This window comes from Chrysemys picta, chromosome 19 (genome assembly GCF_011386835.1).
Source record: "Chrysemys picta bellii isolate R12L10 chromosome 19, ASM1138683v2, whole genome shotgun sequence".
Classification (NCBI taxonomy): Eukaryota; Metazoa; Chordata; order Testudines; family Emydidae; genus Chrysemys; species Chrysemys picta.
The window spans coordinates 3,653,841-3,677,012 of record NC_088809.1 but is presented as its reverse complement, the minus strand read 5'-3'; the positions used below and the strand labels follow the sequence as shown (position 1 = coordinate 3,677,012).

Here is a 23,172-nt window from a genome sequence, read left to right as displayed (position 1 = left end):
CATATAATCATTTTTTTCTGTTCTGAGTGCTTGCTATAATACAGTAAATAGAAAGATTGATGATTTAGAATGTTTTAATTTAAAATATATTGTATTTCTCACTAGATTTAATCCCTCATAAATTAACATTAACTTATGTGGTAAGTCTATTATACAATACCCATATGCCTCAGCAGCTACAACCCATGTCATTATTTAGATAGCCAAAAGCAAGTATTTAATGGGCCAGAAAATTATTGCACCTTCCTTTTCCTTTTAGAAGTGATGTATTTCTTCTCCCTCACTCCCAACCAATATTCTTTATCCTTGCTTTGTGTTTCAATTGCAGTGTTAAGGCAATAATAAATACAGGAGAAAAATACATGTTTATTAAATTATCTGCTTTATTTCTTGATTTTTAAATAAATATTACTGTATATCAAAAGTATAGAATTTGGCTTTCTCTACCTATTATTCATTATGGTCAAGGTCCTTGCAATCCTACTGCACAGAAACCATCTGGTACTGTGTGGTCTAGCTAGGCCCTTTGGCCACGATAGCATAAGTGTATCCTGATTGGAAAACTACTAGAAGTTGACAAGATGACCAGAGTAAAGTTCCGTGTATGTGCTGTGTCTTCTCAGTTCTATATATGAAGAGGAGTGTTTTCCCAGGTAACTGACAGGCATAGGTGAATTAACCAAAAAGCAAACATGTGGCCCTACTGCAATATTCTTGGCTGACAATTTCCAAAAAAAGCTATTAGCACTGAAGAAATATTCCCATAAGACTCTGATTTCTTACTCACATGTGCTACTAGGCCAAAAAAGGGTTCAGTCATCACATTGACACCACCCATGAATCTCCTCCAATAAAAGTAAGCTTTGTTTTCTAAGATTTCAACTTTGTGGAGTCTGTTTCAGTTCTGCTTGACATCTCTACAGGGGCTGTGCATAGTAAGAGACCGAGGATACAGGATCTATAGAAAGCCAATTAATGACAACCACATTTACCATCCCAACTAGCTCTGCACCCTGCTCCCTGCTGTGTAGTTTCTTTATGTCCTTTTGCATTAAAACATTAGTCTTGGGGATCAGCTGACCCACTGTGGAGATAACTGATGCAATTGTAAGGATCTAATGCATCTCTTTCTACCACACAAACACAGACTTGGCTATATCTTTTCTGAATAGTCTCCTCAAAATAGAAATTAACAATGAAAAAATTAGATCAGAATCCATGAAGACTAAGGCACATTCTACAGGAATACATTATATTGAACATACATAGAGCAAAAATATTTATTTTTATATACACGTACATAAAATAAAATAAAAACAATTCAAAGTTACATGTCTTGAGGACTGATCAAATAAAAAGTGCTACAGAAAGTGCAACATACAGTACTTTGAATTCAGAAAAGCTTAATGGTTCACAATTACAATGCATTCAACTGATTTTTTTAAAAATAATTTCTTCATAGATAAATATTTACTGCTAATCTCCCCAAAGTAGCAGGGATTGGGCATTAATTTAAACCCAAGAACAACACTCAATAGGTAACAAGTATTCTGTTTAAGCAGTAAAACATGACAAGAAGTGGATTTTCAAGTGGTAATAGCAAAAGGCCAAAGACCCAGTGATTTAAATCAACCCAAACAATGATCCCTCTTAAATTAATTAATTTTAGTGATCTATTGCTCTTATGAAAGGGAATGTATACATACAAATGAGGAAAAAGAACTAGACATATAAAATTACCCCGAGCATTATAGACCAGAAAACAGATCATGATAGGTCAGTGAAAGTTGAAGGAGTTCATCTTTTCACAGAAGGCTCACCACACTGTAGAATGGGGTCCATGATAAATAACACTGGTAGCCAAAATGAAAACACCACTATATCCAGAACTTTCAAAATTACATACTTCATATTGTGGTTCTACTTCAAAGCTGAAATGTCTTTTTTTCATATTTTCAGAACTTAACTATTCTCAGTACACAAAATGATTTCTCATGCATTAGAGAGATCAGTATAGAAAATACAGTAATGGACATCAAAGAGATTGGAATAATTTCTCCAAAAGGAAAAAAATATTGTATATTACATTTGTTTGATTTGTTTAACCAATAGAAAGTAAAGAACTCTGTTTAAACACCATCACACAAACTTTGACACCAGGGATTTTGTTCAAAAGGCTCAGTATAATGCTTAGTCCTGCCTTGAGTGCAGGGGACTGGACTAGATGACCTCTCAAGGTCCCTTCCAGACTGCTGAACTTGAATTAATATGCAAATTAGATACAATGAACTTAGGTTTAAACAGAGACTGGGAATGGTTGGGTCATTACACTCATTGAATCTATTTCCCCATGTTAAGTTATCCTCACACCTTCTATGGGTCATCTCGATTATCACTTTAAAAAAATGTTTTCTCCTGCTGATGATAGCTCATCTCAATTGATTGGCCTCTTACAGTTGACATGGCTACTCCCACCTTTTCATGTTCTCTGTATATATAAATATCTTCTTTCAGTGTGTTCCATTCTATGCATCAGATGAAGTGGGCTGTAGCCCACGAAAGCGTATGCTGAAATAAATTTGTTAGTCTCTAAGGTCCCACAAGTACTCCTGTTCTTTTTGCAGATACAGGCTAACACGGCTGAAACCTTCCAGTTCTACGATTCTCAAACAGAGATAAATGCAATAGTCCCTTTTCCTTTGGCTTTTCTCTCTTGATATGTGGGTTGAAGTCATTGGATCATCAAAGAAAGTTTGTTCCCTGACTGTTTGCAACTGTCCAGTATATAAATGTAGGATTTCAGTATCCACTGTTCATTTTCTTAACCTTCTTAAACAAACAAATATCAAGTACCATGTAACTAAACAGTGGTTTCTAGCAAATAGTCCATTTCATCAAATGTATCCAGGGTGTTTTTGCTATTACTTCTTGACGTATCTTGAATTCTGTTGTAACCTACAAAATAACATAAAATAATCATATTTTAAAAACTTTGTATTTACATTATTTTTGCAATAATTTAATTTTGCATATATTCTTTTTACCTTTTAAAATGGAATATTTTATATGTTAAAAACACATGCATTTATTTAATCTATAAATTGTAGATTAGTACCATAACTTGTATGAAACTGTTTTATTCCTGTCCCTTTGGCTATTATTGAGAATTTTTCCCCACCGAGTAATTATATATATTTCTAACCTTCATGTACTCACATAGCAAAGACTGGGGCCAATTGGCTAGAAGGTTAGCCAATAGTACCGAATCTAGGAATTTCCATACTAAAATTTCAGGCTAATCTGGCATACTGCATTTGCTGTTGGTCTTTACCTGTTGCAAAATGTTCTAACCTCCTATGAAAATGTATTTAAAGTGGCTGCAGAGTACATAGCAGGTTATTTAAAATAGCCTGTTTTTTCCTTTGTAACATACACTTCTCCTGCTAATCAAATCTTTGCAAGACGCCTAGAGCAAGATTGTCAAAGGTATTTTAGGCAATTAAATTAATTTCAACAGGAGTAAGGTACCTAACTTACTTATTAGGGTTTTTTTGTAAATCCTACTAGGTACCTATCTACATTTTTAGGCACCTGAATACCTTTGAATACCTACATATTTATGACCTTAATCCTGCAACTTGTTGTGAACAGGTGGATCCCTGAACCCACGTGGAGCCTGCACAAAACAAATTGCAGGATCGGGGTCTAAATTTCCATTTATAAAGCTGAATTGGGAGCATATTAAGTTTCCTACTTAATAGCTTTTAAGTCAACTTAAATTTGAAAGAAGGCAGGCTTTCCATAAATCTGTGAGGAACAGGGAACCAGGCTTGGTGGAACTTTTTATTTTCCTTTGAAATTCACCTGCCCAAAATATTGATGTCAATACAACTTGTTTACTAAATTCATGTTTATTTATCTGGTATATATTTCTCATCTTAATATTGTTAGAATTTAGATTTTAGCAACATTCAAGTTTAAAGATGTCAAATATATATTTAACCCCTAAAAAGAACAAAAAAAGCTTTAATACATTAGTATATTAATCTAAAGATATTTTTAAGTTAACAGTACCTGTTGGCCCTGGATCTTCATTAATAAATGAAACATGTGTTTTCCATTCAGTCCATTTCACTTCATTAATCCTGTTTATATTGTACATAAATTGTGTTATTAGCATGAATTATCTCCAGTTTCATAGCTACACTTCCTCTTTTGTTTCTTAATTATTTCTTGGAATTGTCATGGTACATCATCAATACACATTTTACCAGTATGGAAAGTATCTATGTATTTTGCAGCATTATGCATTGTATTTAGCTGAGACTGTTTGCTCATTGAGCTACTTCATATTTTCATTCATTGCAAGCATACATTTGGAACATTTCAGATGTGAATATGTCTAATAAAATATTCTGGTACTATTTTGCAGTATGTTAATCATGTTAAAGAATAATCCATTGTAAATATAATTAGTTTTAAATGAACATTTATAAGAGATTACAACAAATTAACATTCACAGCAAATAGAGATTTAGTAAGCATGTATTAAAATCAAGTATGTACATGAGGAAATTCCCCTTTTTGCCTACAAAAAGATGAATATTGTATTTTTAAAACTATATATCTCTTACTAGCAACTGTTCACTGTAGAATATCCCAAACTGGATTTTTGCACACAGTTACCAATTTTGATTCTGCTTACAAAAATCCCCACAAAAGAAGCAGAAATATGATTTTATAGATTTAAATGAAAAATATTTTACAGTGGCTGTTATGAACAAACAACCCTGATGGTGCATTCGGAGCAGACTCATCAAACAGTGCTTGAGTGTAGTATTACCTTAAACATACTCTAGTGTCATTTTCAGCCACTTTACACAGTTCTCCCAACTGGAATTTTTTCTTCAGATATTTTGGTAACATTTTTTCAAATTCCAAAATGGTCCTGGCTCTCTGGTAATAATAAATAGTTAGTAATAGTATAGAAATGTTCTTAACCACATTCAAAATTAATATTTTCTGCTTCATATTACATATTTCACAACGTTTTAAAATTATTTTAATTTTCAGAGTATGTTCCATTATTATATATTGTGCATCCACCAACAAATTTTATAGTGAACACGGACACCAACAGTAGTAAATATCATTTAATACAGAGTACAAATGGTGTTCACGTACCATTGGTAGGTACAAGCAGGAAGTCTAGAATTTCCCCAGTTACCCTCAGCTCAGGGAGCTACACCAAAATGGGAGTCAGAAACCCCTGGTCTGGAACCTGTACTAGATTTTAAAATCCTCATGCAACTATCTGGCACAGCAGCGCCTCCCTATCAGGGAGTGATGTAGGTAGGATCCAGACAGTCTACATAGGACACTGAAGAACATGCACACCCCCATCCCTGCAGTATGAATTTTGCAACTCTTAGGTTGGTTCTATCTCCAGGACCAGAAAGAGAGGAAGCAACTTACTACTAGACCCTTTCAACCCTCCCAACAGTGGGACTGGGGGAGAAACAACTCAAGTCCTGTCTTTCTCCCTTTCGGTAACTTGGGACTCTGAAAATTATATGGGTGGCTCTGAATTAGAGTTTAAGCTAATGTAGTATATATGAAATCAAAGTAAATCTATATATTTTGTAGGTCCTAAAATAAAGGTGAGAGGAGACATTACCGGTCTACCAATGTGAGGGTCTCTCATTACTCTCTCAGCCTAACATGGCTGGCACATCAAGAGTGAAAATCATGAGTTGAATGAGAGTGTATGGCATTAAAATCTGAACCATAAAAATATTATTAAACTTTTGTTTATAGATGCTTATGCCAAATTACAAGATCAAATACTTCACACAGTTACACTAGTGTAAATGTTGAGTTCTCTAATGATTTTTGTCCAACTTGTCCATATAGTATCTATCACTGTGGTTTCTAAGGCCTGGTCTACACTGCGGGGCGGGAGGGGAGGGGAATCGATCTAAGATACTCAACTTCAGCTACGAGAATAGGGTAGCTGAAGTCGACGTATCTTAGATCGACTTACCTCCCATCCTCACAGCGTGGGATCGATGGCCGCGGCTCTCCCATCGACTCAGCTGCCGCCTCTCGCCCTGGTGGAGTTCCAGAGTCGACGGGGAGCGCGTTCGGGGATTGATCGCTACCCGCTGATCCAGGGGGTAGTGTGGACGTACCCTAAGTGATTGACTTTAGTGGTGGTACTCCAAGTTTACACTGGTATAGCTCAGAAGTGAATTTGGCTTAGAGCATCTATAAGTAAGAACAAAACTGTGGCTGGTGAGGTTCCTGTCAAATATCTTAAATATCATCATCATGATCTGATATTTTCTGATTTCAGAGTGAAACTTTGTAAAAGTGTCTGGGTCTTGACCAAGCCAAAGAGTATTAAGGTCTATGGCAGGGGTAGTCAATAGGTGGACCAGAGCTTCAGACACTTTTGAATGGATCAGAAAATATTTTTTTATTATTATCATAATTATTATTATTGTATTATTTTCTTTGGAGCCTGGCCCTTAACTATACCTTGACAGAAAAACTTGGACCTTGACAAAAAATAGTTGATTACCCCTGGTCTATGGTTTAATATTGCAAACAAACCTGGAGTCTCCAAATGTGTTCACTCTCTTTAGAAATATTTTCCACTGTTTCTCCCATTAATGCAATCAGCATGTTCAGAAGGAGAACAAAAGTCAACAATACATAAGTTATGAGAAGAAGAAGAAACAGCACAGGATATTTTGAATTCTGTTGGATCTCCAGATCTCCCAGTCCTATGGTAAGTTTAAAAAGCTCCATCAGAACGGCACCCAAACTGCTGTGTGAATGACATTTACTGTCATTGGGGCACGTCTCAATCAATGCAGCAAGAGCTAAATAAGAAGCAAATGAAAAATCCATTTTAGTTATCATAATATTTTACATTTATATAACATCTTTTATACCAAAGAATAATAAAGTGCAATATAAACTATAGAGAGACACAAATGCAGCAACTGTCCGGCAACACGCAGCAACAGAAAATGACAGTTTCGCAAAGGAAGTTAAGAATCCCATATACAGTTGAAACTCATGGGCAGTTTAGCTAGACAAAATGTAATTATATTTATATGTATTTAGCCAGAACACTAGATTTAAACACTCTTACAAAAATTGTTATGGATTTTTTAATAACCACAACTAGCTTGAAAGACATCAACTTGAAAGAAGTAATGTTCTGACCGTCACAATTTTGTTCTTATTCATAATAGTGCAAAAAACTTTTACTCACAAAATATCAATGCTTTTCTCCAGTAATAGTCAATAAATTATACTTACCTACGCCAAATCCCAGCAAAAACACGATGTATACAACTAAAAATTTTATCACATCCTGTAAGATCACCTAAAAGTTAAAATGTTTATGATTAATACAATTTCAGTAAGTTCTCTTTACAGTTACATGTTTTGCAGTGATGAAGACATGATACAATCGATACGAGAGTGGTTAAATCTACTTATATTTTTAAAAGTAATCACATTAGCAAGTGGGACATTTTGAAAAGTTAGTTGGCCTGATTCTCCATGATTTGTCCTGTTGTCTTATGCATTAATGTGTGTTAAACACATTAATCAAGGGGTGAATGTAACTCTATGAAAAGTGTAAGCATTACACCAGGGGTAGGCAACCTATGGCACGTGTGCCAAAGGTGGCACGCGAGCTGATTTTCAGTGGCACTCACACTGCCTGGGTCCTGGCCACCGGTCTGGGAGGCTCTGCATTTTAATTTAATTTTAAATGAAGCTTCTTAAACATTTTAAAAACCTTATTTACTTTACATACAACAATAGTTTAGTTATATATTATAGACTTATAGAAAGAGACCTTCTAAAAACGTTAAAATGTATTACTGGGACGCAAAACCTTAAATCAGAGTGAATAAATGAAGACTCGGCACACCACTTCTGAAAGGTTGCCGACCCCTGCATTACACTGTCTGATTCAATTAAATATATTAGCTGAAAAATACCATACAATTTAGAGATTTAAAAATAAATGTTGCATAATTTGAACAAATTAGCTAGTTACCACTATTAATTTTTTTAAATTACATAGTACATTCTAATGAAATAAAACATATCTTAAAGAGAAGAAACTGGAAATTTCAGTGTGGATTACTTATAATATAAGCAACATCTAAATTGCAGAATGTACATGAATTAGATAATGCAACTAGAGTAAATAGATAACATAACAAGAGTTAAAAATTATATACATGCCTTTTGGATCATGACACTATAAATTCCCATGGATTGGAAACCCCTGGTAAAGTACAGCATATTTGCCCATCCTAGTGCCATAGCCAAGACAAGACACACCAGGTGTTCTTTGTAGGAAAACAAGTACAAGAAGACAGAGAAGATCACAAGCACTGCTTGTATAAAACTGTTGAAAAAAAAAACAAATATTGTAAATACTCTTTTACACAGCACAGAAATGTACAAAATATAGTGGAATGCATGCTTGCATCCAACGAAGTGGGCATTCACCCACGAAAGCTTATACTCCAATACATCTGTTAGTCTTAAAGGTGCCAAAGGACTCTCTGTTGCTTTTTACAGATCCAGACTAACACGGCTACCCCTCTGATACTTGACTTCCTTATTTCAAGTTTCACTTCCAATTTCACTTTCCACCCTGTGTCCAAACTGTGCTTGTTGCAGTTAGGGAAAACTATAAAGGTAGCTCTATATCACTTTTTATTTTCCTCAGTCCTGGGTCCAGGCTAGCCCCCAGCATAATTTAGAGCAACTTTAGGACTGTTCTAAATTACGCCTTGTGCCATGTCCCCCAAATGATCATTCCAGAGTCAGGGATCACAGAAACGCAGCATCATTTTGACTATACCCTCTTTCCCCAGTCTTATCTCCTATGCCAGGAACAGGAGGGGGCAGTATAGGGCCAGCTATGCTGGCTCTAAGCCACTTTGGGATTCCTGTACACTGGGGGCATCCCTAACAGCTGGTTATGCCATTTTTTTGTTAACAGAGCAACACAGAAGATGGAATGGGTAATCAAAATCTGGCTAACTGGCTTGTTTCTTTATAAACAAAATACAATTCTCTCTTTTGCAGTGCTTACAAAGATAAAAATAGTTTGTATGTACCAATCCACAATAGTGTTACCGGTCAGTGAATGCCAGAGATATACCTGGTGTCTTACCGTAAAACTGCATATAAAATTATGTTCTTACCTCTGACAACTGACAGTCTAAAATAACAAGTGAATTACAGTTAAAAGAATTAATTTTCTGTGAACCAAGGAAATGTAACTGACAGAGCGCATGTTATTTCAGAAACAACAATTTATATGCCAGACTTACAATGCAAAGTGGAACCATGCATCTGACAGAATTGACTGAAGATCTGAGGGTCTTAGTAGAAAGATGGCTACACTCTGTGTAGACAGATATATATAAACAGATTAAAAATAGTAAAAATTAAAAGGTGAATAAAAATTCAAAACCAACTAGTCTACTTAAAATAGCTACAGCATCTAGAATTTCATTCTTTCTATATTGTTTGTGCCTCAAAAATGCTTTTCCAGATTTTTTTTAATGTGTCCTGATTTTCTGCTGTACTTAAAATAGTTTAACAGTTAACTTTACTAGCAGATGTTACTAATAAATAACTTTAAATGTCTTACTGGGAAGTAAGTCAGATGTACTTGTCCTTTCTGATATAGATCCTTATTCAATAATGTACTTAACACAGTACTTTAAATACACGAGCAATCCTATTTACTTCATGACTTTAAAGTACATTGCTTAAGTATGTTGCTGAGTAAGAATTTAGTATGATCACCATATTTCAAATCCCATTTTGTTCCCAGTTTTTCAAAAAGGAAGGCCTCACATCAATTTCATATAATATCTTACAGTTATATTAGTATATATTTGGACCATCAAGAATGATTAACACATTTATGCACGATTAGCAATTAGCCTAGTAATTGTACAATGCGAGACATTATGAAACATATAAGTTATAAAACATATAACTTATAAAATGATCAAAATTGTCACAGTCTTTACAAATCCACAAAAGATCTTTATGCATACAATTATTTTATATTAATTCTGAAAGTGTCTCACCTCTTTTATGGCTAAAAATATTGCCGCTATCATAATAAGCACTTGTACCAGCAACTGCAACCATCCCATGTTACGTGTCAAAACTAATGGGTAGGGCGGAGCCTGGAAAAGAGGGTTAGAAAAGAATAGTGAGAGTTTAATGCTAGTTATCTGAAGGCACAATAAAGTAAAAGGTCCCAGACAAAGGACCCAGTCCTTATAGCCCTCTATGTGCAGAAATTCCATTGAATTCAATTAAGTGCTCTCCATTGAGGACTTGCAGGATCAACCTCAAAATGAAGTGAGATTATTTAAAATATATACTTATTCTTTCTCAATCATTAAAAATATAACTTTTAAAACCATAGCCAGGTCCACACACTGTTATGCATAAACATTTTTTCTTCTTCGAGTGCTTGCTCATATCCATTCCATTAGGTGTGTGCGCGCCGCGTGCACGATCGTCGGAAGATTTTTACCCTAGCAACACCGGCGGGTCGGCTGTGGAGCCCCCTAGAGTGGCGCCTTCATGGCGCTGAATATATACCCCAGCCGACCCGGCGCCCCCTCAGTTCCTTCTTACCGCCCCTGACGGTCGTTGGAACTGTGGAGCGCTGCTTAGCTGTTCTCCACTTTCCCTAGCTTATCTTGTTGTATCATAGTTGTAGTTATAGTTATAGTCTTAGAGTTTGTTGTAAGTTAGTTAAGTAGTTTTAAAGTTGTTCTAAATAGTCCAGGGGATTAAGGGGGTCGTCTCCCCCCTTCCTCCCCCGGCCGCGGGGCCGGGCTCATGCCCAACGCTCCCGGCTTCAAGCTGTGCGCCTCCTGCGCTAAACCTATGCCCACGAGCGACCCGCACGAATCCTGTCTGAAGTGCCTGGGAGAGTCACACCAGACAGACAAGTGTAAAATCTGTAAGGCCTTTCGTCCGAGAACCAAGAAGGAGCGGGACTTTCGGCTCAGGCAACTTCTGATGGAGGCGGCTCTTAGCCCGGACGCTCCTTCCACGAGCAAGGCCCCGGCACCTAGCACCTCGGTGCGCAGTGCCCCGGCGGCACCGGCTGCGACGACCACGCGAGTGGCGTCAGACAAGCCTCCCCGGCACCGGACCTCGTCGGCACCGCAGACACAGCAAGTGCCTCGGCGCCGGTCCTTATCCCCAGGGCATAAAAAAGCCCATAAGACGGGGACATCAGTGCCGAAGACGCCAGCTCCCCCAGTGTCGGGGGTAGAGCCGCGTCCACCGGTGGAGCAACGGAAACAGGTGCCTCCGGCACCGTCGACTCCGGCGCCGAGGCCGTTGAGTCCGGTGCAAATAGCGTCTCCCCCCAGGCCGGCGGTGATACAGTGCCTCCCGTCGACTCCAGAGACCTTCGCGGCGGCGAGAGACTTAATAGCTCTCACGGAGCCGGCACCGCCTCAACCACCGGCACCGACTGCACCGTTGACTCGCCCGGTCCAGTCGAGGGGGAAACCTGCCTTGATGCGCCCGCCATCACAAGGGCTGGAACCTCGGCACCGGTCCAGGTCCCGAAGCAGGTCCCCACGCCGCTCGCAGTCCCGGCACCGAATATCGTCTCGGCACCGGTCGTACTCGCGGCCAAGATCTTCTTCGCGGCACCGCTCTTCGTCTCGGCACCGACATGATCGTCGGCACCGATCAACGTCGAGACGTAGTTCTCGGCACCGCTACGGTCGGCGCTCGACGTCGAGGGGTCGCTCCCGGCACCGGGCATACTCCAGGTCCTCGTCGAGGTCCAGATCCGACTCCCGGCACCGACGAGGTCATCGGCACCGGTCGCGGTCCCGGCACCGATCGCCGGCACCGCGTAGAGATAGATCATCTCCGGACCGGCACCGTGCGGCACCGCAGCCCACCGGGATGGTTTCATCTCTCTCGGCACCGCCATGGCCGTCTAGATCGGTGTCTCGCTCCTCGGAGGACCTGTCGAGATCGGCATACCCCCCTCAAGGGCACGCCGATGAACAAAATTTCGGCCACTGGCCAGAGATGGCAGAGGACCACTCTCATGGACCATCTCACTGGTCGTTTTGGACCCCGTGGGCATACCACCAAGAGCAAGGGGCTCCAATACCATCGACCTCTCGCTCGGGTCACTCGGTTAGAAGGGCCCCAGAATCCACCATCTCTCGGCCTCCGCCAGGAGGCATGGAGGCTTCGGTGTCCACGCCACCCGACACCAGGGACCCAAGTGCAGGTGATGCCCCGGCCCAAGAGCAAGGGGATCAGGACCCCCCCTTGGATCCGGTACCACCGGAGGCATCCTCTTCCTCCTCTCCGGACGAGGCAGTGGCGGGCACTTCATGTACGGGTCCCCCTCCGATAGATCTTCGGGCTCACCAGGATCTCCTGCGTAGGATGGCCCGTAATATGGACCTGCAGGCGGAGGAGATAGTGGAGGTGCACGACCCGATCGTGAACATCCTTGGAGCAGATGCCCATCGAGGGTGGCGTTACCTCTGATCCGCACGATCCAATCGAATGCGGATACGATATGGCAAACTCCTGCCTCCATTCCACCCACAGCGAGAGGGGTGGAAAGAAAATACTTTGTCCCCTCTAAGGACTATGGGTACTTGTATACCCACCCCCAACCGTGCTCACTGGTGGTGGAATCAGTGAATGCACGAGAGCGCCACGGCCAGCAGGCTGCAGCGCCTAAATCAAAAGAGGCTAAGCGGCTCGACCTGTTTGGCCGTAAGGTTTACTCAGCCGGAGGGCTACAACTTAGAGCGGCGAACCAACAGGCGCTACTGAGCCGCTACAATTTCAACTCCTGGAACTCTATGGGGAAGTTTAAGGAGTTGATTCCCCAAGAGTCCAGGGAAGAGTTTGGAGCCATGGTAGAGGAGGGCAAGAAGGTGGCTCGGACCTCCTTGCAGGCCTCCTTGGACATTGCAGACTCAGCGGCGAGGACCCTGGCTTCGGGCATCGCTATGCGCAGGATCTCCTGGCTTCAGGTTTCGGGTTTGCCTCCGGAGCTGCAGCAAACCCTACAAGATCTGCCTTTTGAGGGTCATGGATTGTTCTCGGATAAGACGGACTCTCGCCTGCAGAGCCTCAAGGACTCGAGAACAATCATGCGCTCCCTGGGGATGCATGTTGTGGGCCCCCAGCGCAGGCCATTTAGGCCGCAGCCTCAGCGCTTCTACCCCCCCCCGCCTCGTCAGAGACAGGACTCGGCCCGGAGGCGAGGGCGAGGTGGTAGAAGAAGGTGGACCGGCCCTCAACCCGGCCAGAACCAGGGGCCACCTCGACCACCTTCAGGCCCCAGGCAGAACTTTTGAAGGTGCGGTCGAGGACGGCGCCCCAGTCATCCCCCAGGATCCAGCCCCCTCCTTTCGGGATCGCCTCTCCCACTTCCACCGTGCTTGGTCCCTTATAACTTCGGACCGTTGGGTCCTCCGCACGGTGGAGAGGGGATACGCTATCCAGTTTTCTTCTATCCCCCCCTCCTCCCCCCCTTCCCCGTCCCTCTTCAGGGACCCTTCTCACGAGCAACTTCTTATACAGGAAGTTTCTACGCTCCTCGCTATGGGGGCCATAGAGGAGGTTCCAGTGGAATTAAGGGGCAGGGGATTCTATTCCCGTTATTTCCTCATTCCCAAGTCCAAAGGAGGTCTGCGACCCATCTTGGACTTGCGCGGACTCAACAAATTCGTAGTAAAGTTGAAGTTCCGCATGGTCTCTCTGGGGGCCATTATCCCTTCCCTCGATCCTGGAGACTGGTTTGCCGCCCTCGACATGAAAGACGCATACTTTCACATTGCTATTTTCCCGCCTCACAGACGCTTCCTCCGATTCGTGGTAAACAGGGTGCACTACCAATTTGCAGTCCTTCCCTTCGGACTATCTTCGGCCCCACGGGTCTTCACGAAATGTATGGCTGTCGTGGCAGCGTACCTTCGTCGGCAAGGGATACAGGTGTTCCCGTACCTAGACGACTGGCTGGTACGCGGTCGCACCAAGGAACAAGTTCGCGATCACGTCCACATAATAGTGCGCACATTCAACAAGTTGGGTATCCTACTCAACAAGGACAAATCCACTCTAGAACCTACCCAGAGAATAGAATTCATCGGTGCGGTTCTAGACTCCAGACGCGCACAAGCCATCCTGCCAGACAATCGCTTTTGCTCCATCACGAGCCTCATACAGGGACTCAAGGCCTTCCCAACTACCACGGTGAGGTCGTGCCTTACCCTCCTGGGTCACATGGCTTCATGCACGTACGTAACCAGGCATGCCAGACTTCGGCTTCGCCCACTCCAGACCTGGGTGTCATCAATATACCGCCCACATCGGGACAGCCTGAATATGGTGGTCACAATCCCGAACTCGGTCCTGACCTCCCTCACATGGTGGCTAGATCACAATGTGGTTTGCGAGGGGATGCCGTTTCACGCCCCACAACCCTCTCTGCACCTGGTCACAGACGCTTCATCTCTGGGTTGGGGCGCCCATCTCAACGAGCACCATACCCAGGGCCTGTGGACTGCACCTCAGCTAGCCCTACACATCAATGTTCGGGAACTGATGGCGGTGCGCCTGGCGTGCCAGGCATTTCTCAATCTCCTACGTGGCCGCTGTGTGTTAGTTCTCACCGACAACACCACGGCCATGTTTTACATCAACAAGCAAGGAGGAGCACGTTCGTCAATTCTATGCCAAGAGGCCATTCGCCTGTGGGACTTCTGCATCGCCCACTCAATCCATCTCACGGCATCGTTCCTCCCTGGAGTCCAGAACACTTTAGCGGACCGACTCAGCAGGTCCTTTCAAACGCACGAGTGGTCTATCCGTCCGGACATCATACATTCCGTCTTCCAGAAGTGGGGGTTTCCCCAGATAGACCTGTTTGCATCTCGAGACAACAGGAAGTGCCACGTGTTCTGCTCCCTGCAAGGTCGAGCCCCAGGCTCCCTCTCGGATGCGTTTCTCCTTCCCTGGAAAGACCACCTGTTTTATGCCTTCCCTCCGTTTCCTCTGGTCCACAAGGTACTGCTCAAATTGCGCAGAGACCAGGCACAGGTGATTCTGATCGCTCCAGCGTGGCCGAGACAACATTGGTACGCCACGCTGCTGGAACTCTCGGTTCAGACACCGATCCCGCTTCCGTTGTATCCGGATCTCATCACGCAGAACCACGGCCGGCTGCGTCACCCCGACCTGCAATCACTCCACCTCACGGCGTGGCTGCTCCATGGTTCACCCAGGCAGAGCAACAGTGTTCACACTCTGTCCAACAGATTCTGCTGAGCAGTAGGAAGCCTTCAACACGGACCACATACTTGGCCAAGTGGAAGCGGTTCTCCTGTTGGTGCGAACAACGAGCCACGTCCCCATTGCACGCACCTATTCCTCTTATTTTGGAATATCTCCTCTCCCTAAAACAGCAAGGGTTGGCGATATCTTCAATTAGAGTTCACCTGGCCGCTATATCGGCCTTCCATCCAGGGGAACTCGCGTCCTCGGTATTCTCTAACCCGATGGTCGTTAGATTCCTCAAGGGCTTAGACCGGATGTACCCACAACAACGTCAGCCCGTTCCGACGTGGGACCTCAACCTGGTTCTCTCCAAGCTCACAGGTCCTCCATTCGAGCCACTGGCCACCTGTTCACTTCTGTACCTGTCCTGGAAGACAGCCTTCCTCGTAGCCATCACCTCAGCAAGGCGCGTTTCTGAACTCAGGGCGCTTACATCCGAGCCCCCTTACACAGTTTTCCACAAGGATAAAGTGCAGCTTCGTCCACATCCTGCCTTTCTCCCTAAAGTGGTTTCTCCATTTCATATCAACCAGGATATATTTCTCCCGGTTTTTCACCCTAAACCACATGCTACTCGCCAGGATCAACGTTTGCATTCCCTGGACGTGCGAAGGGCCCTGGCCTTCTATATTGACCGCACAAAGCACTTTAGAAAGACGACGCAACTCTTCGTTGCAGTGGCCGACCGAATGAAAGGCTCACCGGTCTCCTCACAACGCCTATCCTCCTGGATTACGTCTTGCATCCGGACTTGCTACGACCTGGCAGGTGTCTCAGTACCACACCTCACCGCTCACTCCACGAGGGCCCAAGCTTCCTCGACGGCTTTCCTGGCGCAAGTTCCGATCCAGGACATTTGTAGAGCTGCGGTTTGGTCGTCAGTCCACACGTTTACAGAACACTATGCACTAGTGCAGCAGTCCAGGGACGATGCTGCCTTCGGATCAGCAGTTTTGCACACAGCAATGTCTCACTCCGACCCCACCACCTAAGTTGGGCTTGGGAGTCACCTAATGGAATGGATATGAGCAAGCACTCGAAGAAGAAAAGACGGTTACTCACCGTTGTAACTGTTGTTCTTCGAGATGTGTTGCTCATATCCATTCCAAACCCGCCCTCCGTCCCCACTGTCGGAGTAGCCGGCAAGAAGGAACTGAGGGGGCGCCGGGTCGGCTGGGGTATATATTCAGCGCCATGAAGGCGCCACTCTAGGGGGCTCCACAGCCGACCCGCCGGTGTTGCTAGGGTAAAAATCTTCCGACGATCGTGCACGCGGCGCGCACACACCTAATGGAATGGATATGAGCAACACATCTCGAAGAACAACAGTTACAACGGTGAGTAACCGTCTTTTTTTGTTTAATAACTCAAATTAATTTCTCTTCTCTCCTTATTGTTCTGCTCCCTCTTCAAGAGATAAACTCATGGAGGGAAATTCTGGCCCTACTGAAGTCAATAGTAAAACTCTCATTCACTTAAATGGAGCAATGATTTCATCCTAGAATCTCCAGTTCTATTTTTGATTCACCAAACATGTTAAATCTGAGTTAGGGAATGTTACTGCATTTTGAACACAAAATTCTATGAGATTTTTAGTTGCTGCACATACCTCATCTCTTCGGGGTCTATAGTAGGAAACCAATGTTAATATTATGTTGTAGATGAAATAAAAACAACATGACATAAAGAACATGTGCCTTGCAAACTTTTTCCATTTCATTCGCAGTAGTGAATGCAGGGGCTCCAAAGTCAACATTTCATGACGGTTCTGTAGAAAAAAACAAAGAGAAAGCCAAATTTGTGACTTGTGAGAAAACTGGAGGTAGGACAAATAAAAAAATATCAACTACATATTTTAAACATTTCATTTTATGGTCTCTTCTTGTCAGTCTAGAAATACCACTTTGCTCAGGGACCCGTGCAACAGCTCCTCAGCTGGTGTCAATGGGTATAGTTCTACTGAATCCAGTGGAGCTACACCAGTTCACACCATGAAGATCTGCCCGAGATAATTATCTGCCAAATTTTATCTTGTTCTGTGGAAAATGTGATTGTGTTAAAATCCAAGTGTTAACTTCTGTACCAGTCTCCTAACAAAGTATGTTTATTTTTTAGGAATTGCCACTTCAATAATTTGAATTTTAGCAACATGCCAAATTCTGCTTTTAAATAGTGAAAATTTCTTAATTATGCACTGCTTCAATGCATAAAACACCTATGTGTATAGTAAACTGACAGTTTACTGTTTATTATAGTATCCTTGCCTCCCAATAATATTTTCTTTTAAATAAAGGATATATATGATATAAATTGGTTATCTTAGAGATAAAATGCGGTGTGTTGAACCATTAGTCTAAGACCATTTTAGATGTCCCAAGAAGAAAACTTAAACTACTGTACAACACACTAATGCCCCAAATGCAGGCCTAACTACTTCCCCAGTCCTTCTTTGGGATCTGGACCCAGGTGCATTCCTAATGGGACATTGCATGAGCGCAAGGGTTCATGTTAGTGGCTTCTGCTGAAAGACCGAGACCTAAAAGTTATATTTTTATTTGTTTTTCAAGTTCTCCAGATAATTTATAGCTTAAAAAAATAAGTGAATGTATTGCTGGAAAATATATTGACTTTAATGACAGGCAACTTACACCAATATTTGTGTTATAAACAATAATCTCCAGTAATGAGTTGTCTGCAGTCGTATCTAGTTCTGTCAGGTCATAAAGGGAAGACTGAACAGGACCATAAGCCCAATCTGTGAATTTTCTGGAAAGGCTTCTGTTTGGCTTGTCTTTTATTTCTCTACTGAGAATGTATTTCAGAATCTAAAACATTAATAGAATCACATGTAAGTAAATTAAGTCTTCTAAATGGAAGAAAGAGTGTGTGCACAGTTACCAGAAATGTACTTTTTTACTAAGACATTTGCCAAAATGGCACAATTAAATGTATTTTGTAATTCATTTAACCTTTGGGTAATTGAGGGGAGGCATTACAGATGACCCATCCCTGGGAAATAAACGGGGCCGCCCAGAGGGGGAGGCAAGTGGGGCAATTTGCCCCAGGCCCCGGGCCCCCACAAGAATATAGTATTCTATAGTATTGCAACTTTTTTTTATGGAAGGGGCCCCCAAATTGCTTTGCCCCAGGCCCCCTGAATCCTCTGGGTGGCCCTGGAAATAAATACAGTTTTCTTTAATTGCCTTGAATTTTCTATTAGATCTGCAGTTTTTTCTAATGAAAGCATTCCACTGCATACTTTGGTATAACTTTTCTTTAACTGGTGACTTTCTAATTTATCCCTTGTTAATCATTAACCAGGTACTCCAAGCTTTTGCTTTCAGAGATCCAAATTCTACTTTTTGTTATAAGTCAGACTAATTCAATTTATTTCCTTAGAGTTACACCTGTGTAAGAGAGAATATCATGTAATTCAAAAATATTAATGTGTGCTATCAACAGCCCTTGATCGTATTAAAACCAAAATAATTTTTAAAAATTACTGTTCACCATTTATGCTATGTTATTTGTTTAATTTTTTTATTTCAGCTCAGACCATGCAAACAGACTGTTTAGTTTCAGGTTATCATGTGCTAGTGCAGAACTCCAGTGCTTGAGTTGCAAATACTGCAGGGAAAAGTTTAAATTCAAACAAAACTGATTTTTAGTTTATATATCATTAAAGTATTTCTATTAATGGAAGTGTCATGATATTATAAGGTATGCTACGCCTTCCACTCTTTCACAATCTTTCTAGGAGTGTACCCTTCTTAGTGATAGTCTCTGGGACTCCACTCCACATTGCTGAAGGGGGAATCCCACAATTCTGCTACTCTAAGATTGGGTCCATGGCTTCAACACCTGTTTCTCACCGTGTATGCTTCAGTAGGTCCACATGAGCTTGTACTCCTGTTGGATAATTATCCTCTTAGGAAGATATGCAATTATCAAGGGTGTGTAATACTGAATTTTTAAATAGTATTTATATTTTGTAGTAATGGCATTGAGGAAAACCTGTGAGAATCTGTCAGGCTGAAACAACAGAAATAATGGAGCAGTGGTTTACAGTAAATAATCTTACTCAACCAACTACCACTAATTTACAATACAAGATAACCACCATGGTGGAGTGCAAATTTGTGCACCTATGGTTTAAGTACATGTAGGCAACCTAGACTCTGTCTCTCTATTTCATTTCTTTTGTAGGCTATTACAATAGAGCCTTACCTCTAATTTTCCACTTTTTGCAGCTAGTTGCAATGGAGTTAAACCATCTTTATTCTTCATTGTCTCTAAAGTTCTGCTCTTACTTTTCAATAGAATCATATCATACATTCTGATTACAAAGTCATTTTGTGTTTTAAAATCCTCTGCTACAGTGACTAATGCATGCAGTATATTGTTTCCTCGGGCATCTTGTGAGGTAATATCAGTCCTCCTATTGTCCATCAGCAGTTGAACTATCTCTGGTTGATTAGTACATGCAGCTAATGCCAGTGGAGTTTCACCTAAGAAAATACAATGCACAATAACTATTCATTTTCAAATATTATGAGTATCAGAAATGTATTCGAATGATTATTTTGACATTTTGATGAGATTAAAACAGGTTTACAAATTAAGGATAAGGTTGATTACATTACATTGTTTTAGAAACAAACTTAATTCACATGAAATTGTTATTTGAGGAAAAGCTACAATTACACAATAATACACTTTATTGACAATTTCAGTCTTTACAAACAATTACCTTTCAACTATTTCTGAATATTTGTAATTTACTGTACTGTGGAAAATTGCTTTCTATTTACTATGTTGCAATTTGTAATACAATTGCTACTACATGTTACATTTCCCAATATTTGATATGTTATTTCAGCACTTACACTAAATGCCCAATTAAATAAGATAAATATACACACTTTCTTGTCTTTATGTGATATGTATAGATTTATGGAGAAGAATATTTTAGCCTGCACTCTGTTTAGCCACTAGCTGTACTTTGTGTAAGTAATTCATCAAATTCTCTCTTCTCTCATGCAAGTATTCATTCAGGAAGTATGAAGAGTAATTAGTCCTTTAGTATTCTGAATTGCAGTTTTGCTGGAACTGAGGTGTCCCTGTGAGTTTGGATTGTTGGTTTGTTTGTTTTCCAGTTAGGTGGGGTTTCTTAGTTAGTGTGGCAATTGAAATGGGAAAGAACTCCCATTGACTTCAGTGGGCTTTTTTTGGTCTAGTTTTGTATGTACAATAGATGTAGTTTGGGTTATTACCGACCTATCTGCTTATGTTGTGTGCATCACTGTGGAATCTGAGCATCTTATGAGTAATAATGTCAATCTTGCTTTTTTTCCTTCTGAACCTGTAGAAGAAATAACTTGATTAATTGGTAATTTGTTTTGTTTGTGTGTGGGTGAAAGAAACTGGGTGTTTTGGGTACAAGAAACTTATTGAGGTAGAGCAAAGGTTATGAAATGAGTTTTACATTTAGTTCTGAAAATGATAAAGCCCATGGCCATTTTTATATCTTGTGCGAGTTTGAAAGACCTATCTTCTGCATTCCTGAACCACCCCTATTGCCTGATCGTTTCATTGTTCTACCATCCCAACCCAATTTTTCCATGGAGATCACATTTCACTTACCGAAATAAAATCCCTCATGCTTGTGTTTGGGGTTAAAGAACACACCCTGTGAATGGGCATTGACATCTGCTCCTTTTTGTATGAGGGTCTGAGCAATATCGTATTGTCTTCTTTCAATAGCAATATTTAGAGCTGTCTGGCCTGCAACAACATAGACATGAATCTTTAGAGTATAAAGTCCAGTTTTTGTATCTTGTACAGTGCTGAGCTCAGTGATGATGCATAACAAATAGCAATAATAATTAATAGTAATAAACAATCATTTTAATTGTCTTTAGAATGTTTCAATATAAAATATATGTTGTGGCATTAAAATACATGCAAAAATACACTCTAAATGGCTACTGAATGGAAATACCTTTGTATGCTTCTTCTGTGTACTTTGCGTTGATAAGCCTTTCCAAAAAATTATTTTCTTCTCCAAAGGAGAGCAGTATTTTCACTATTTCATTTGTGTTCTGGTTGATGTTCAAAAGGGCTTTCATCAGACAGGTTTTACCAGTATCTGAATCTGTTAATTTTTTCATCAGATAATCTACAAAAGTGAATTTTATGATTGAATTACAGGTGGTTTTATTATATCTTAAGGGGAATAGGAAGAATTCCAACCTCATGTTATTGGGAAACATATGCATATAGACTATTCCCCAAACTACTCTACATCTATTCACGCTATTAATTTAACTTTATATTCCATACATACTTAGTGAAAGGACATATGTATTCATGAACAAACAACCCCACTAGATGGATATATACATTATTGGCATACTACAATTCTGCCAAAACATAACAAACCCTGAAGTCCTTAGTCCTTATTCAGTCAGAACTCTCACTGGCTGAGCTGGGTTGAGAATGCAGAAGTTCCTAACTCCCAGCTCTGTGTTCATTCCTCAAGATCACATGCATCTCAGTTCAGCAAGAAGGGGGAAAAGAAGCTGGCTATATTCAATTAGCTTCTTTTGCAGCATTCAGTCATATCCACCCTGAAAAGGTACAAATATTCATGCTGGTGTGCTGTGCCCTCAGAAATCACCTTCAAGGTTGCTTCAATTGTTTGCCAGTAGGTGGCTTATCGGGGGCCTGACCTGACTACTATATTAATGCTAACCATGATATTCACCAAACACCAGCTTGGGATGCAGAGCTTAGTTGCTCATGTATAAAACCATTACTCAATTCTCTACCACATATATGGTACAAAATGAGGGACTGTGGATTCTCTATACAGCTTACCTTGCACAGTCATGTTTCTACATGCATTTGACCTTTCCTTCACTTCCATAAGCAGACATTGTAATTCTTCTATATTCCCCTCAGATACTGCCCTAAACATATACTTCTTCAGCTTTTTTCGGGCATTGTTCTGGTGATCTCCTTGCAACATGTTTGTACTGAATTAACAAAAACAAACAACCAAAAAATCATAATTCTTGGTTAAATTTAGCTAATATCAATGTGTTTAATTTCATTTCCATCATTTCTTTTTTATTTAGAAAAATAAATGTAATTACGCACCACAGGTTAACAAGTCATCATTACAAAAGAATGTTTGTGTGTTCCTCCAAAAATAGTTACAAATAATTTATTTGGTGAGAAATGGCTAATAAAGCAAATTTTAACTTAATGAAGGATATGCTTAGTCTTTTACAAGTGATTTTTTTTTGTTATTCTCGTGTAATGAGAATAAAATTCAGCCCTTCGCACTCAAAGCTGAAGTAATTTGGCTTTCTGGGGAGCACTCAGAAGGGACAAAGAGTGGAATTCAAATCCTACAACAAAGGGGAGACTACAGGGCAGTGGTGCACTCTTTTCCACAACTGTTGTTCCAGCCGAGAAGGTAGAATATAGGGGCTGTTGCCTCTTTGCAACCCCTATGCAGGGGTGTTGGGCTACTGGATCCATATAAGTGCAGATCCAATAGCCTCTTCCCTGGCCCTTCTCCAACAACCACCACAGTAATAAGTGAATTCGGAGTCCTCCCTACACCACAACTCCACTTGCACTCATCTTCACTGCACACAAAGTACTTGCTCTGCTGTTGAGATGGTGGAAGGAAATTTCATCAGTTTTCAGAATATTTGCTGAACATTTTATTACAAAACTGATATG

The 23,172-nt window shown here is 41.2% G+C and overlaps 1 protein-coding gene across 4 annotated transcripts in view; it reads right to left on the bottom strand.

Annotated features, from left to right (window-relative positions):
• Positions 1-365: 365 nt before the first annotated feature.
• The window catches only part of TRPV3 (transient receptor potential cation channel subfamily V member 3), a 48,346-nt gene continuing 25,539 nt past the window's right edge, over positions 366-23,172 (bottom strand). For 3 of the 4 annotated variants that reach the window (XM_065572929.1, XM_065572930.1, XM_024105925.3), the window contains 14 exons: positions 22,297-22,454; positions 21,419-21,595; positions 21,061-21,201; positions 19,645-19,925; positions 18,066-18,242; positions 17,027-17,185; positions 10,149-10,250; positions 9,378-9,451; positions 8,275-8,440; positions 7,333-7,399; positions 6,616-6,887; positions 4,844-4,956; positions 4,075-4,145; positions 366-2,955 (listed from right to left, as the gene is read on the bottom strand). In XM_065572929.1, the coding sequence (XP_065429001.1) occupies positions 2,861-2,955; positions 4,075-4,145; positions 4,844-4,956; positions 6,616-6,887; positions 7,333-7,399; positions 8,275-8,440; positions 9,378-9,451; positions 10,149-10,250; positions 17,027-17,185; positions 18,066-18,242; positions 19,645-19,925; positions 21,061-21,201; positions 21,419-21,595; positions 22,297-22,454 (2,053 nt within the window). In that variant the 3' untranslated portion in view covers positions 366-2,860. The remainder of the gene's footprint in view (positions 2,956-4,074; positions 4,146-4,843; positions 4,957-6,615; positions 6,888-7,332; positions 7,400-8,274; positions 8,441-9,377; positions 9,452-10,148; positions 10,251-17,026; positions 17,186-18,065; positions 18,243-19,644; positions 19,926-21,060; positions 21,202-21,418; positions 21,596-22,296; positions 22,455-23,172) is intronic. The other variant, XR_010593783.1, reaches the window with a different exon arrangement.